Genomic DNA, 15,915 nt, shown 5'->3' on the forward strand with positions numbered 1-15,915 from the left:
AAGACCCATAATGAATTAGGTAAATAAACTTACACAGATGTCATTTCCCTCACACAGACATATTTTTCTTGGAAATATGGCAAAACTATGTTCCTTCGCTAGAAATTTCAAATCTATACATATAACTCATTTCACATGGTGAATAACTAAGAATCAAAAAGAAAATGAGGGGCTTCCCTGGTGGCGCAGTGGTTAAGAATCCACCCGCCAATGCAGGGGACACGGGTTTGAGCCCTGGTCTGGGAAGATCCCACATGCTGCGGAGCGACTAAGCCCGTGCGCCACAACTACTGAGCCTGAGCTCTAGAGCTCGCGAGCCACAACTACTCAGCCCGTGTGCCACAACTACTGAAGCCTGCGCACCTAGAGCCCGTGCTCTACAATAAGAGAAGCCACCACAATGAGAAGCCCACACACCACAAGGAAGAGTAGCCCCTGCTCGCCACAACTAGAGAAAGCCCACGCGCAGCAACAAACACCCAACGAAGCCAAAAATAAATAAATAAAATAAATAAATTTTAAAAAAAAGAAAATGAGAAAGTAGACTTAAATCAGAGACTGTGAGAACTAATCATTTCCTTATAAAGCTTCCCTAAGGCCTCTTTCTGATAAAATAAACAAGAAAAATGATTTACTGACCCTAATACATGCCAAGAAATTTACGTTATCTCTAATCCTACAACCACCTTTCAGAGTAGATACTATTCCTATTTTATAGAAATTGAGGCATAGAGAAGGCTGAAGGAAAAACTTCCCAAAGTCATATAGCCTGCAATGGCAGAGCTGATATTTAAACCAAAAGTTGGGTGTGTGTGTGTGTGTGTGTGTGTGTGCGTGTGCGCGTGTGTGTGTGCGTGTGCGCATGCGCGCGCACACCTACAGAGGAATTTCCATGAAAGCCAATGAACCTGGCTGATCCCTTACCATATCACATCCCTTAGGACACGCAGAAAGCAGCATAATTTCCCTTCACTACCTTAAGGGTTTTCTTGCCCAAACATGCCTGCCACTAAGGATGTGGAAAAGGCTGTGTCAGCCAAACACAAAGCCACTATAAACCTGCCAATCTTCCTTGGAGCAATCACCAGGTCTGAAAAGAGATAATCAAATGCCTGTTTTCACAGTCTGTTTCATATGATAGTTATGCAGAGTTTATCCAAACTTAGCACATAAGGATGAAAACACAGTTTTGTTTTGTTTTATTGGGGGAAGGAAGATATGTCTTACAAAATTGCATAACTGAGAAAAAATATTTGCAAATTGTAAATATGACAAAGAACTTGTATCCAGAATATATAAAGACCTCTTACAATTCAATAATAAGAGGACAAACGAACCAAATATTTGTAACTAAATAAAACCAAATAAAAAGTGGGCAAAAGACTTGAACAAACATCTCAACAAAGAAGACATATGACTAGCTAATAAGCACATGAAAAGGTACTCCACATTGTTAACCATTAGGGAAATGCAAGTTAAAACCACAATGAAATACCAATATATATACTCAGTATAATCAAAGAGGTGGATAAAACCAAGCCACTATGGAAAACAGTTTGGCAGTTTCTTAAAAAGTTAAGCATAATACTTTTTATAATTTCTTCTATCACATTTCTACACTGAAATTTTTATAAGGTTTAGTCAAATATTTACCTATAGTTTATTTTCCTTTCAAATTGGATTTAATCCTTTAATTTTCTAGGTATTATTTTGATTTGCAATAGAAAGATAATGGTTTACTTGAGTAGTTTTCAAAAATAACTTCCATTACAACTGTTCAGCGACCCCCCCAAAAAAAGTTAAGCATAAATTTACCATAAAACCCAGCAATTCTGCTCCTAGAAATCTACCCAAGAGAAATGAAAACATATATCCATACAAAGACTTGTGAGTGCTCATAACAGCATTACTCATAGTAGCCAAACTGGAAATAATACAAATATCTATCAACTGGTAAATGGATTAACAAAATGTGGTACATCCACGCAATAGAATACTATTCAGCAATTAAAAGTAATGATATGGTGATACATACTACAACATGAACCTCAAAAACATTATGAAAAATGAAAGAAATCATACACAAAACACTACATACATATTATATGATTCTATTTACATGAAATGTCCAGAAAAGATAATTTTATAGAGTCAGAAAGCAGATCAGTGGTTGTCTGGGGCTGGGGTGGGTGTAAGGACTGACTGCAACAGAATTCAAGAGAATTTAGGGGGATGACAAAAATGTTCTAAAACTGGACTGTGGTGATGGTGACACAACTCTATAAATTTAATAAGATCCCTGAATAAGTACTCTTACACTGAGTGAACTTTATGGCATGGATATTATATCTCAATAGTGCTTTTTAAAAAGTAATTATTAAATATATATTTTTTCTATATATATGTATGCATATATTTAAATAACTCCAGGGGAAACAAAAAAGTATATAAAGGAATGTAATCATAATATTATGGTTCCTCTATATTCAGTCATAATAATGTAGATATTATGTAAACATAAATCAGTAACGAACATTGATTTAACCATTTTTTGGTTAAATCAATGAGAAATTAGCAATTTTATAGACACTCCTTCCTTCTCATCTCTTAACAGCAGGAAGCCAAAGGATAGAGCCCCAAATTGATAAATCAAAAAATAACAGAATAAGCATGTTATTTAGGTACATGGCTGTAAGCAGCAAAATAAATAAAATGGTCTTTCCTAGGAGGGAAAAGCTTCTGAACTATCTACAGGATGGAGTGATCTAAAATGCAACACTAAGTCTGAAGCTGATTAATGGTTTGAGAAAAGTGCTGATGCTGCAGCATCTACTAGCCCTTCATCCACTAGAGGGTGTAAGGCAACACCACAGAAGGACCTGAACCACTGATGGGTGACCCGGTGTCAGATACTGAAGAGACGCAACCATGTGAATAAATCTTGCATTAAGGCTGAAAGTGGGGTTCTAGATAACCTAGTAGGAAGAAAAGAAAGCGATTTCACACTTTTTGTAATTTAAAAGCAAAGCAGAAGCATTTTTAGTTAAAAAAAGGGCCAGTAAAAAAAATTACTATGGATTGTAAGATATAAGAGAGGTATGAAACATTTTACTTCTGAACCTATTATTTTAATCCAGTCTCCAACTGGGAGAGGGCAGTGGGATAAAATTTCTCATTCAACAATTAAGTACTAGCTGGAACTGATATTAAACACAGCAAATGATAAAGCTGCTGCCTAGACAGTTCTAAGGTTGCCTTTTGTAGGGGGGAGGGGGGGCAGCTCTAAAATTCCTTCTTTACAGCAACCACGACCGTTGTTTTAAAAAATGTACAATAGGTCATGTCGCTCCCTGCTTAAAACCTTTTAAAAGCTTCACACTCAACTGAGAATAATTTTCATTTATTCATCCAACAAATACTTCTTGACCTCCTACTACATGCCAGGCTCTGCTCTAAGCAAAGTCACAGCTTACAGAGAACTTATATTTTAGTGGGAGAGACAGACAATAAAGCACACACACTAGATAATTTCAGATAATGATGAGAGCGCTGAAGATAAGACTGAATGGTCAAGGTATGTATGTGGATAACTTTAAGATTGGTGTGGTCAGGGAAGCTTCTCTGAGGAGTAAACTTTGTCCCTGTGACCTGAATGAGAAGGTGAAGATCTGGGTCAAGAGCACTGCAGATCTAAGGTAGAGAAGACAGCGATTCCACAGACCTGAAACTGAGATCAAGCTCAACGAGTTCAAAAATGGAAAGAACGCCCAGTGAGGCTAAAGCTGGTGGTAGGACGGGGGAGGAGATGAATTACGGAGGTAGACAGTAAGCACACACAGAAACACTCCTAAATCCATACAATGGGCTATGGTCCACCAAAAAAAGAAATAAAGTACTGACACATGCTACAGCAGGGATGAACCTTGAAAACATTATGCCAAGTGAAAAAAGCCAGTCACAAAAGACCAGACATTGTATGATTCTGTTTTTATGAAATGTCCAGAATAGGCAAATCCACAGAGCTGGAAAGTAGATTAGAGGTTGCTCAGGGCTGGGGGCGGGGGAATGGTGAAGTGACGACTAAAGGCTATGTATGGGTTTTCTTTAAGGTGGCATTTTTAAGGATGACAATTATTATAATTTTGTTTTTCAAAACTAAGTCTGCAATCCATTAGTGGGTTCAGAAAATCAATTTTGGTCAATTAATTGTTGGTCATAATCAACAGGTTTTTTTTTTTTAATGGAATGGGAGAGAATGGAAAATATCACAGTGCTTAGAACATAGTAAGGGTAAGTATTATTTGGTAAGACTCATTTAACTCTAAGTTACATTTGTGTGTGTGTGTGTGTGTACTGGGTCATAATGCAAAAGGTATTACTTACTAGAGGTTGCCACTTTTTTTTTTTTGGCGGTACGCGGGCCTCTGTGGCCTCTCCCATTGCGGAGCACAGGCTCCAGACGCGCAGGCTCAGCAGCCATGGCTCACGGGCCCAGCCTCTCCACGGCATGTGGGATCTTCCCGGACCGGGGCATGAACCCGTGTCCCTTGCATCGGCAGGTGGACTCGCAACCACTGCGCCACCAGGGAAGCCCGCCATCTGTTGTTTTTTTTTTTTTTTTTTTTTTTTTTTTTTTTTTTTTTGCGGCACGCGGGCCTCTCACCGCTGTGGCCTCTCCCATTGCGGAGCACAGGCTCCGGACACACAGGCTCAGCGGCCATGGCTCACGGGCCCAGCTGCTCCGCGGCATGTGGGATCTTCCCGGACCGGGGCACGAACACGTGTCTCCTGCATCGGCAGGCAGACTCCCAACCACTGCGCCACCAGGGAAGCCCCCGCCATCTGTTTTTTAAGCTTGAAATCACTGAGCTAGAACTTGAACACCCTCACTATGTCCTCCATTCCAAATCTCCCCAAGGAAAGAAAAGTAGCCATCATTTCTTTGCCACCAAACCAAATGAGTATGACAGAAAATGCATTTGCTATTGCCCATGGCTCCCAATCAAAATAAGTAAAAGCCCTGAAAGTTCATTTGCAGAAAACTGGACAAAAATAAAGTCCATTCCAGGGATAACAAAGATAATTCATTAGAAAAAGGGAAATTTAAAATTCTCAAGAAGAAAGAAAATACTTTGGGGAAAAAAATCTCTTAGGTCATTTAAAATCTATACTCTAAATTAAAAGCAAGGCTTCTACTCCAAATTTAAATCCCTAATTATCCAAGTCACATCTGTCAACTTAAACATCTCCTCTGATATTTCCATTTTGGGGGAATCACTTGAGCATGTCTATATAATAGTTTTCAACATACTTTTAGAAAAGTGAAGGAAAAGACTTTTTAAGGAGCCACTGACTAGCATTTAAAAAATCAGAGTCTAATATTATGACATTAATCTTCTTTACATTAAGGATGCAAAATTATAAAAGGAAGGTTTATTTCATTCCTCATGGGCATGTTTTTCTTGACACTCCCAGGAAAGTAGTGTTCTCTAATCTAAATAGCAAATCATAATCATAGTCCACAGTGCTGCTGGTAAGCAAAATAAGTAAATTAATAAAATACAAAAAGATAAACTGTAAACCATAAGTTTTAACAAACAAAATAGGAAGTAAACTTGATAGAAATAAGTTATGCAAGGGACCTCTAGTTCATGTGAAGACTTTCCAAGCTGTTACATTCTCCAAAGATTCCATAGTATCTTATCTTGCCACACGAGGAAGAGAACATCCCCATTCAAAGAGGAGAGAACACTGACAGAAGAACACAAGAGGGAAATACAAGGCATGGAGGCTGAGAATCCAGGACTCAAGTCTAACTGTGCCACTAACTCTGTGACATGGGGAAATTCATTTAAAAACCTCTGGTTTGGTTTTCTTAGCTACCAAATAGGGATAATAAAGCCTGACCTTCCTAGCAGACCTACTGTGAAGATCAAAACTGAATATACTGATACATGGAAGCATACACTGTGAGCTGCAAAATTCCTGACCAACATTAGTTTTCATAATTTACTAACATTCCTGGTTCCATAGCTGATGCAACACCTGAACCCAACCAAGAGTCTGTGCTGTCATCTCCAACGTGAATGGCAACGCTTCATGTCCACAGGTCAAGTGTGGGAAATGCACCGTGCCATAATCCCAAACCTGATCACTCCAGTTAAGGGAACACTCACTGTATTTCTTTACTCATAGCTAGGATGACCATACATCCCATTCATCAAGGTTTGCCTGGGACTGTTTCCACATTAGCATCCCTTTTCTCTCTCAAAAGTGCCCCAACTTGAATGATAAACTACACAGTCACCTTAATTACAGCAGACATAAGTTGTGGCACCAAGAGGTGACAGACAAGGGGCTAGCCTTAGGACTCCCACTGTACCTTCCAGGAGGCCCCTGAAAGCCATTCCAAATAAACGAACAATATGAGCAGAAACAGTAAGTTCGCTATGCAGAACTAAGGCCCCTTCTAATCAGATTGCTGCTCCCAGGTCCCTCCTGAATAAAAACTCTGGAGCTAATGCACACAAATATTCTCTCATTTAGAGAACATTACAAACCCACAAACTATTCCAACCTTAATCAACACTTGGGAACTCTATCATAAGCATGTGCACATACACGTAAATCACAAAGAGATGGTCAGCTAGGAACCTAAACCACTACATTGTGTCATCAACCTAAAATCCTGCATGGCCTTAGATAAAGCATTCAGCCTTTCTGAGCTGGTTTGCACTTCTGCTAATCTGGAACAATGTTTGTCTCCTCCACCTGCACGGAGAGACCACATTAGCAAGCACAGTGACGTGCTTGGAGTGTTTCATAAAAGCAATGGATTGCCATCCCATAAAGCCTGTTAACTAGGAAAGAAGGCTGAGGTGAGGTAACCTTGCATAAAAAAGCAAAACCTCTACAAGGTGACAGGTGGTTTCTTTTCCCCCTCCTTTCCTTTGCAGGTTTTTTTTTAATCTTTTATTTCCTTTATTTTATTGATTTATTTTTGGCTGTGTTGGGTCTTCGTTGCTGCGCACAGGCTTTCTTCTAGTTGCGGTAAGCGGGGGCTACTCTTCATTGCGGTGCGCAGGCTTCTCATTGCAGTGGCTTCTCTTGTTGCAGAGCACAGGCTCTAGGTGTGTGGGCTTCAGTAGTTGTGGCACATGGGCTCAGTAGCTGTAGCTCGCAGGCTCTAGAGCACAGGCTCAGTAGTTGTGGCGCACGGGCTTAGTTGCTCTGCGGCATGTGGAATCTTCCCGGACCAGGGCTTGAACCCATGTCCCCTGCATTGGCAGGCGGATTCTTAACCACTGCGCCACCAGGGAAGCCCCCTTCACAGGTTTTTAATTCAAATGTGTTACCAGGGGTGTATGTAACAGGGTGAAAAGGGCCACTGTAACAGTGAAATACTGGCCCACTTAGTGCTAAGGAACTTTGCTGTTGTAATTCTTAACCAGGGTTATGGACTCCTAGATTCATAAGTTCAATGTCAAGGGATCTATGAAGCCCCCAAATGATAAATAAGTAGAGTAAGTGAGCAGGCATACTGCACATGACCCCATTTTCCCTTTGTGAGTCAAGAGTCCCCAGTATAGAGGACCCTCAACAAATAGAGGACAAATTTCAGTGCTTATTCAGCTGCTAACCTATATTGTTACCTTGGATAAGTCACTTTAATCTCTGTGTGCCTGTTTCCTTATCCTTCCAAAGGAAATACCTGCCTTATCCATTCAAGAGGTGGTGGTGAGGATGAGATGAGAAAATATTTGATGAAAGCTCTCTGCAGTGGTCAAAAGATTACCATTTTTATCTCTTTTAAAATCACCATTAGATGCTGATAGAAATCCTGTCTGGGGATGGTTCCTATCTATTTAGAAAAGAAACATAAAAGAATAAGGAAAAGCAAATAAAGATTCACACAACTAAAATTCACCTTCACCCCACTCTCTGGTTCCTGGATTTGCTGAGCCAAACCACTCTGGGAAGATGTAAAGATCACAAGTTCAGTTTCTGCCCAACTCGGGCTGCTCAGTGACCAGTATTTCACACCGATAAATGCCTCCCAACTCTCAGAGCATGAAGTGAGAGTTCATGAGGTTAGGCACGTTAATTAGCAGGACTCACCTGGATGCTGTATTCATCAAATGCAACAAGCAGCTAGTCAATATCCGCCTGTGTGCACTATGCTAAGGTCTCTAATTCAAAGATCCAGACAGAAAAACAAAATAAAGCCCAAGAAAATAAACTAAAATAAACCTGTCACCATCAGAATGTGCCTCTATGTAAATTAAGCAGCTATAAAGCACAGCAAAAGGGTCTGCATAGGCCTACAGCAGAGACAGTATGAGTAATGTGTAACAGTAAGGCTACAGAAGTGGGTCTGGCTACAAAAGAAAGGAAAAATACAGTAGTTCCAAGCAGAGACTACTTTTTGTGCTTTAACAAATTCCTCTTAATTCCTTTTGCTTAATTCCTTATTGATCTGTAATCCCCAGAGGAAGAACACAGCATTATACAGTACTTTTTCAGATTCTTTTAAACTCATTAAGTCTATTCCCATACTTAACTTTGATTCCGTTTACCTTCCTATATCTAAAATAAGCCTGTATCCAAAATAAGCAACATTTTATAAGTAAATATTTGCATGAGTATACAAAACTAGATTCAGAGACTGACCATGATCCCTTATGTTTTAAGGGTCCTTGGTAGAAAGTACACGATGAAATAGAAAATATCACTTGTTTTAAAGCAGCCCATAGGATTATAGTTTTTGACCTTGGCTACACAAATCACCTGTAGGAATTTCTAAATACCTGAATGGCTAAGCCCAATCTTAGACTCACTCAATCAGAATTGTTGGGGGCTAGATCTCCAGGCAACAGTATTTTTTCTGATATATGGCCAGGATATAGAAGTACTATCAAAGGACATAAATTTCACAGCTTACAGAAGCTCTATCTAGGGCAGATCCAAAGCAGAAAGAAATAAAAGAAAGACCCTCTACATTCTCTTTAGGTTTGGGGTAAATGACTGTATCTTTCACCAAGAGCTTCCATAGGACAATCTTCAATTCCGACAATGATGATCCCACTGGGAGATGAACACAGAGATGAGCAGCATTTTCTCTCCCCCCTTTTCTCCATACCCTACCTGGGACCAGTCTGATGCCAACACAACACCAAAAGTACCAGAACTGGGCAAATACTCTCAATCTGGAAGGCCCTCAAATAGGTGACTATTGATTATGGGGCCATCCTGGTTTTTTAAGATCAGCTTCAGGGTTTTGATGAGATTTAATTAAGTTCTGGAAAGGGGAGCTATGTCAACCCTTTGGTTTAGCACTCTGATGACATATCCCTTGGACAAGCCTAATAATGGTGGCTTTTTTGGGACAACCCTATAAGGAATGGTGGATAGACATTCAAAGATATAAATGATGGCTAGAAATTGAGAGATGTTTCTAGGAGCTACCATTTTAAATCTCCTGAAGAAGATCAATATCCCCAAATAGCAAAGAGGCTAGGTGTCTTAAGCCACACCATTTCTCTGAGGCAGCCTAACCTGTTCTACCCTAACTCTGTGTCAGCCTCACCTGCTCCAAATGGCAAAAGGATAGGGAGAGCATTTTACACACTCACCTAAACCATACTGAGGGTGTCCTGGCAGGAAACAGTTTTGCTCTAACCCACAATAAAGCCTGGGCTTTTTCTAATCATCCTCCCTATCTAACAAAGAAGGGCAGCAGAAACTACCCTCTCTCAAGAAAGCCTTCCCTGATTAAAACCATAAGGCTGAATTCCCCCAGGGAGGAGAATGGAATTTTCTTTTTGCAGATTATTGCAGGGACTCAAAAACTCTGTGCAGGCAGGGGCTAAGTGGCTGGGAATAAAGAGACAAGTCCAACATTTAGAATTATGAGACATCAAGAAAACCAGGTTAAAAAATTATCATACAGCCTGGGGAACAAAAAACAAAAGCAATTATGACTGTACCTGAGTGACTTTCCCCCTATAATATCCACAATTTCAATAATGTGATTACAATATTTTTAGGGTTAAGAAATATATTTTATTATATCTCTAAATGTAAATTCATTGCTGAAATTAACCATATCACTCTCCAAAATAAATAATTTCAGGAAATGCTATCATAGCTTCCTTAGATAAAACACACACACACACACACACACACACACACACACACACACACACACATTATCTGAGTTATAAACAGCTTATACCAACCTGGCTGTCCCGTGCTGGGAATCCATGATAACCTGGGGTCACAGGCTCGTTCTAAGACAAAGGAAAGAAAAGAAAACCGTAAGACAAATGAAAGTGTTGAGAATCATCAAAATCATCCAAAATGATCAAACATAAATTTCTGCACCAGTTCCTAAGGTGTTCTACCTAACTATATACATCTCTCAGTTTAGCACGTATGGTATCAAAAAAACAAAAACAAATAAAAAACAGTATCTGCTTAGGAGCACTATTCATAAACACCATGTTCCTCCTTGTACAGCTAAATCTGTTTCCTTCTCCGTGTATCTCAAACAGAGCGCTACTGGGATTTGGGACAGATCAATTCCTAACTTCACACCGTGGAACTCTAGTATGCCCGGCCCTTAACTTCTAAAAGCCAGTAGGCTTTCAGTGTCCTGAACACTAGGACAACCAAAAACTTCCACACGTTTCCAAAAGTCCCCTTGTTAGGAAGGAGACAGTGCCACCCCTACTGAGAACTGTCTCTTGACCTGGAAAAGTTTTAGTCCCTCCCCTCTATCAATCTGCTTTCCTTCAGTTCTTTTAAACCTAGATGAAAGTCTACCTCTGTTCCGGACTTCCTCTACCATCCTACATCATTCTATGAACTCAAGTGACTCCTAATATGTGTAATAAGTTAAAATTTACTGGGTTGGGGCTTCCCTGGTGGCGCAGTGGTTGAGAGTCCGCCTGCCGATGCAGGGGACATGGGTTCGTGCCCTGGTCCGGGAAGATCCCACATGCCGCGGAGCGGCTGGGCCCATGGGCCATGGCCGCTGAGGCTGCGAGTCCGGAGCCTGTGCTCCGCAGGGGGAGAGGCCACAACAGTGAGAGGCCCGCGTACCGCAAAAAAAAAAAAAAAAAAAAAAAAAAAATTTACTGGGTTATTTGCACAATTTACTTTTCATATTATTTATAATTTAATACACCTTCTTTTTGTAAAGGTGTTTCATACTGAGTGTCTCATCCTCACGTTAACCATTAAATCAAGATCCTTGGGGCTTCCCTGGTGGCACAGTGGTTGGGGGTCCGCCTGCCGATGCAGGGGACACGGGTTCGTGCCCCGGTCTGGGAGGATCCCACATGCCGCAGAGCGGCTGGGCCTGTGAGCCATGGCCGCCGAGCCTGCGCGTCCAGAGCCTGTGCTCCGCAATGGGAGAGGCCACAACAGTGAGAGGCCCGCGCACCGCAAAAAAAAAAAAAAAAAAAAAAAGATCCTTGAGGGCAAGAATGATAGCGAATAAAAGCTATGCAAACCCTAATTTAATACAATGTCATACAATACGAGGACTCACTTATGGCTTACTTGACTCATTCAATTATTCAGTCAACATATATTGAATACCTAATATTTTCAAAGTACTGTTTAGATGACTGACAGAGTAAGTCAGTAAAACAAGCCCCTTGCCTTCAAGGGGACTTTTAAATGGGAGGAGATACATGTGCACATAAAGGTGTAAATGAGAATGTAGTGCTTTCATAGTTTTTCCAAGGTGCTCAACACAGCTATCTGAAAGATATGCATCCTCTTATTCCATTCCTACCAGCAAAACAGTAAGTTAAGAAGAATTTTCATTGATAGGATCTTCGTTTATGACGAGAGTAAACCTGCCACCTGATGGTACATCTGCTTGGATTATATCCATATCTTTGTTGATCATCGAAAGTCCACACTCCTTTCAAAAACATGAAAGCCAGGTGTCAACTTAAGCTCCCTGCACAGACCCCATGTCTTGCTCATCATGGCTTCCCCACAACCTAGCACAGTGTCTAACACATGGTGGACATTCAGAAGAATGTGTAAATAAATAAATGAGGTTTGATAACCAGAAATTATTAGGCATTCAGTTGCTGACTCAATCATAGACAACCCAAGTTCTCCTCTTTTTTCCTAAATCTCTATTTTGGACATTTATAAGTTAAGTCTCCCTAAAGAGGGTACACCAAAGATAACTGCCTTTAAAAATTATAGGTGCCAAAATGATCCCGAGAAAGAACAAAGTTGAAGGACTCACATTACAAAGCTACAGTAATCAAGACAGTGTAATACTGCCTAAGAACAGACGTACAGACCAATGAAGTACAACTGAGAGTCCAGAAATAAACCCTTGCAGTTACAATCAACTGAGTTTTAAAAAGGGTGCCAAGAAAAGCAATGTTAGAAAGAATAGCCTTTTCAACAAATGGTGCTGGGACAACTGGATATCCCATGTCAAAGAATAAAGTTGGAACTCTATCTTACACCATATACAAAATTAATGCAAGACAGATCACAGACCTAAAATCATAAAACTCTTAGAAGAAAACAAAGGATTAAACCTTCACGACCTTTGGTTAGGCAATGGTTTCTTCAATATGACTACAAAGACACAAATGACGAAAAATAGGTAAGTGGACTTCATCAAAATTTAAAACTTCTGTGCTTCAAAGGACACCATCAATTTGGGGATCTAATGTACACAGAGTGATTATAGTTAACAATACTGAATGATATACTTGAAAGTTGCTAAGAGAGTAGATTGTAAATGTTCTCACCACAAAAAATAAATGGTAATTATGTGACATGATGCAGGTGTTAGTTACAGCTATGGTGGTAACCACTTTGCAACATATAAGTGTATCAAACCAACAAGTTGTACACATTAAACTTACACAATGTTACACAATGTTAATGCCAATTATGTCTCAATAAAGCTGGGGAGGAAAAGACACCATCAAGTAAGTGAGAAGACAACTAACAGAATGGGAGAAAATATTTGCAAATCCTTTGTCCAATAAGGGACTTGTAGTCAGAATATAAAAGAACTCTTAGAAAGACAACCTGAATTTTTAAGTGGGCAAAAGTTGCGAACAGGAAGTTCCCCAAACAGGATATACAAATGGCCAATAAACACATAAAGAGATACTCAACACTGTTGGTCATTAGGAAAATTCAAATCAAAACCACAATGAGGTAACACTTCACACCCACTAGGATGGCTATAATCAAAAAGTCAGACAAGAACAAGTATAACAACAACGTGGAGAGACTGGAATCTCATACATTGCTGTTGGGACTATAAAATGGTGCAGGCACTTTGGAAATAGTTTGGAAGTCCCTTAAAATGTTAAAAAAGAGTTACCATGTGACCCAGCAATTCCACACTAGGTATAACCAAGAAAACTGGAAACATACATCCACACAAAGCCTTGTACACAAATGTTCATAGCAGAATTATTTCATAATAGCCAAAAAGTTGAAATAATCCAAATGTCCATCAATTGATAAGTGGGTAAGCAAAGTATTGTATATCTATAACTGAATATTATTTGGCAATAAAAGGAATGAAGTGCTGATACAGCAAAGATGAATTTTAAAAACATCATGCTAAGTGAAAAAAGCCAGAGACAATAGGCCACAAATTATATGATTCCATTTATATGAGATATTCAGAAGGGGCAAATCCATGGAGAAAGAAAGTAGATTAGTAGTTCCAGGGACTAAAGGGAGCGACTGCCAGTGGGAACTGGGTTTTACTTTTGGTGATGAAAATGTTCTGGGATTAGTAGTGATGATGGACTCACAACTCTATGATTTTGCTTAAAACCACAAAACACTAAAACCACTTGAAAAGGGTGAGATTTATGGTCTGTGAATTATAGGTCAATAAACCTGTTATTTAAAAATAATAATAATAGGCAATGTTGGCTGGCTATTTTCATACAAATTTTTACAGGGGAGACACATGCAGCTTAGACCATAACAAAAAGAACAGGGCTCCTTCCGAAATCCCCAAGTAGATACTGAGCAGGCATGGTTTCAGGATGGAGGGGAGGAGTAAGAGAAAGTGGCAAAGAGAAGGAGATAATAAAGCACAGATAATAGGTGGAAAAGTCAAACTTTCAACCCAGGTCTGTTGGACTCCAAAGCCCCTGTTCCTCCCGCTTTATCAAACTCTCTAATAACAATTCCATATTACTGCTTTACAGTAAATTTCAAGATTGTCTGAGGAAGGAATTATAGGATAAAGAAAGTCATCAAAAACACCCAAAAGCATCACTAACAAAGATTTGCCACTCCCAGAGACTATCCCATGTACTATATTCTTGAGTTCAACAATGCAGAAAACTTTTTGTAAGGGAAAAAAAAGTACATTCCTACAAGCAAGTATTGTCAAAAACTTTAACAGCAAAGACAGATATAACAGGTACACAGAGATGTGCCCGAGGAAATGGACTTCCCCCTTCACCTGCTTAGCAAACTAGTCCTCCTTTCTTCCCCCTCACTCGAGGATACCTGGAACTCTCCAGCACTCAGACACGCACCGCCCCTCTGAAAGTGGACTATACTTAACGACAAAGGTTTGCTTTCGTTTTTAATTTTACCACGTAGATATCTGCCCCTTCAAAATGCATGAACTTTGCATGTTTTTGAATTTTATAGAAATGAATCCTATTGTAGAGCAATTTCCTTTTTTCTCATTTTATGAGATTTATCTCCACTTATGCATGTCACTGTATTTCACTAATTTTGACTACTGCTTAATATTCTATTTTATGACTATGTCACCATTTATTTATCCCTCTTGTTTTCCTGTTAATAGATATTTAAATTGTTTCCAGTTATACTCACAAACCACTGCTGCCTCTGAACATTCTTTTAGAGTTAAGGTATCACTTTCCACCCATAGACTGACAAAAATGAAAATGAAAATATGACAAATTGGCAGGAAGAAGAGTAAATAGATATCTTCACATATAATAGTAGGAAATAAGCATATTGGGACTACTCTTTTGGAAAGCAATTTGACAATAATTATTAAAATATTAAATACTCATAATACTTATAATTTCATATCTCTGATCTCTTTATCTACTCTAGAGAATCACCTGAACTTGTGCTCAAAGAAGCATGTGCAAAGATTTTTCAATGCAGTGCTGTTTGCAACACTGAAAAACTAAAAAGCACCTCAATAATAGGGAAACAGTGTTATCAACTATTGTTGATACTGTTGACTATTCAACATCCTCTGTTAAACTGCAAGTGTTTTAAAAGGTAAAATCTCAATGAACTATCTCAAGTCATATTAAATGACAGCAAAACAGTCGGTGTGCTATTCCTTTAAATCACAATATAAAAAGAGGTATTTCTACGTGCATATAAAAAGGTAAATAAATGCATAGAGAAGATCTAGAAGGATATACAACAAACTTCTAACAGTGGTTCCCTCTAGGGAGAAGAATAAGATCTGTGGAAGGTCGAGAGGGCATGTTTTATCTGAATTATTTGAATTTACAAAATGTAAAATTCATGTATTACTTAGAGCATAAAAAAGAACCAAAGAAGTCACTACTACCAGTGTTTTATAATGTACAAAACACCTTCACATAATCTTATTTAGTTCTCATGATGCAGAAAATAGGTTTTATAACGCTCATTTTACAGATGAGAAAGCTGAATTTCAGAAAGATTAAATGATTTGCTCAAGGCCAAATAGCTAATGATAGTGGCTGAGCTGCCTTCAGACTTAGGTTTTTTAACTCTATACCCAGTACTTCTGCTACTTCATGACAACTAGTACAAACCAGTACTGGTCCTGGTAGAGATTACTATGATTGTCTAAAAACATGCAGATCTGACCTACTAGAGAATGGACTTGAGGATATGGGGAGGGGG

General features: G+C 39.2%; 1 protein-coding gene across 14 annotated transcripts in view; it reads right to left on the reverse strand.

Moving 5' to 3' along the window:
* Nucleotides 1-15,915, reverse strand: part of RBFOX2 (RNA binding fox-1 homolog 2) — a 265,256-nt gene that overhangs the window by 174,686 nt on the left and 74,655 nt on the right. For all 14 annotated transcript variants that reach the window (XM_082635881.1, XM_082635883.1, XM_082635880.1 and 11 more), the window contains exon 2: nucleotides 10,239-10,289. In XM_082635881.1, the coding sequence (XP_082492007.1) occupies nucleotides 10,239-10,289 (51 nt within the window). The remainder of the gene's footprint in view (nucleotides 1-10,238; nucleotides 10,290-15,915) is intronic.

The sequence above is a fragment of the Mesoplodon mirus genome, assembly GCF_964341445.2.
Source record: "Mesoplodon mirus genome assembly, chromosome: 11".
Lineage (NCBI taxonomy): Eukaryota > Metazoa > Chordata > Mammalia > Artiodactyla > Ziphiidae > Mesoplodon > Mesoplodon mirus.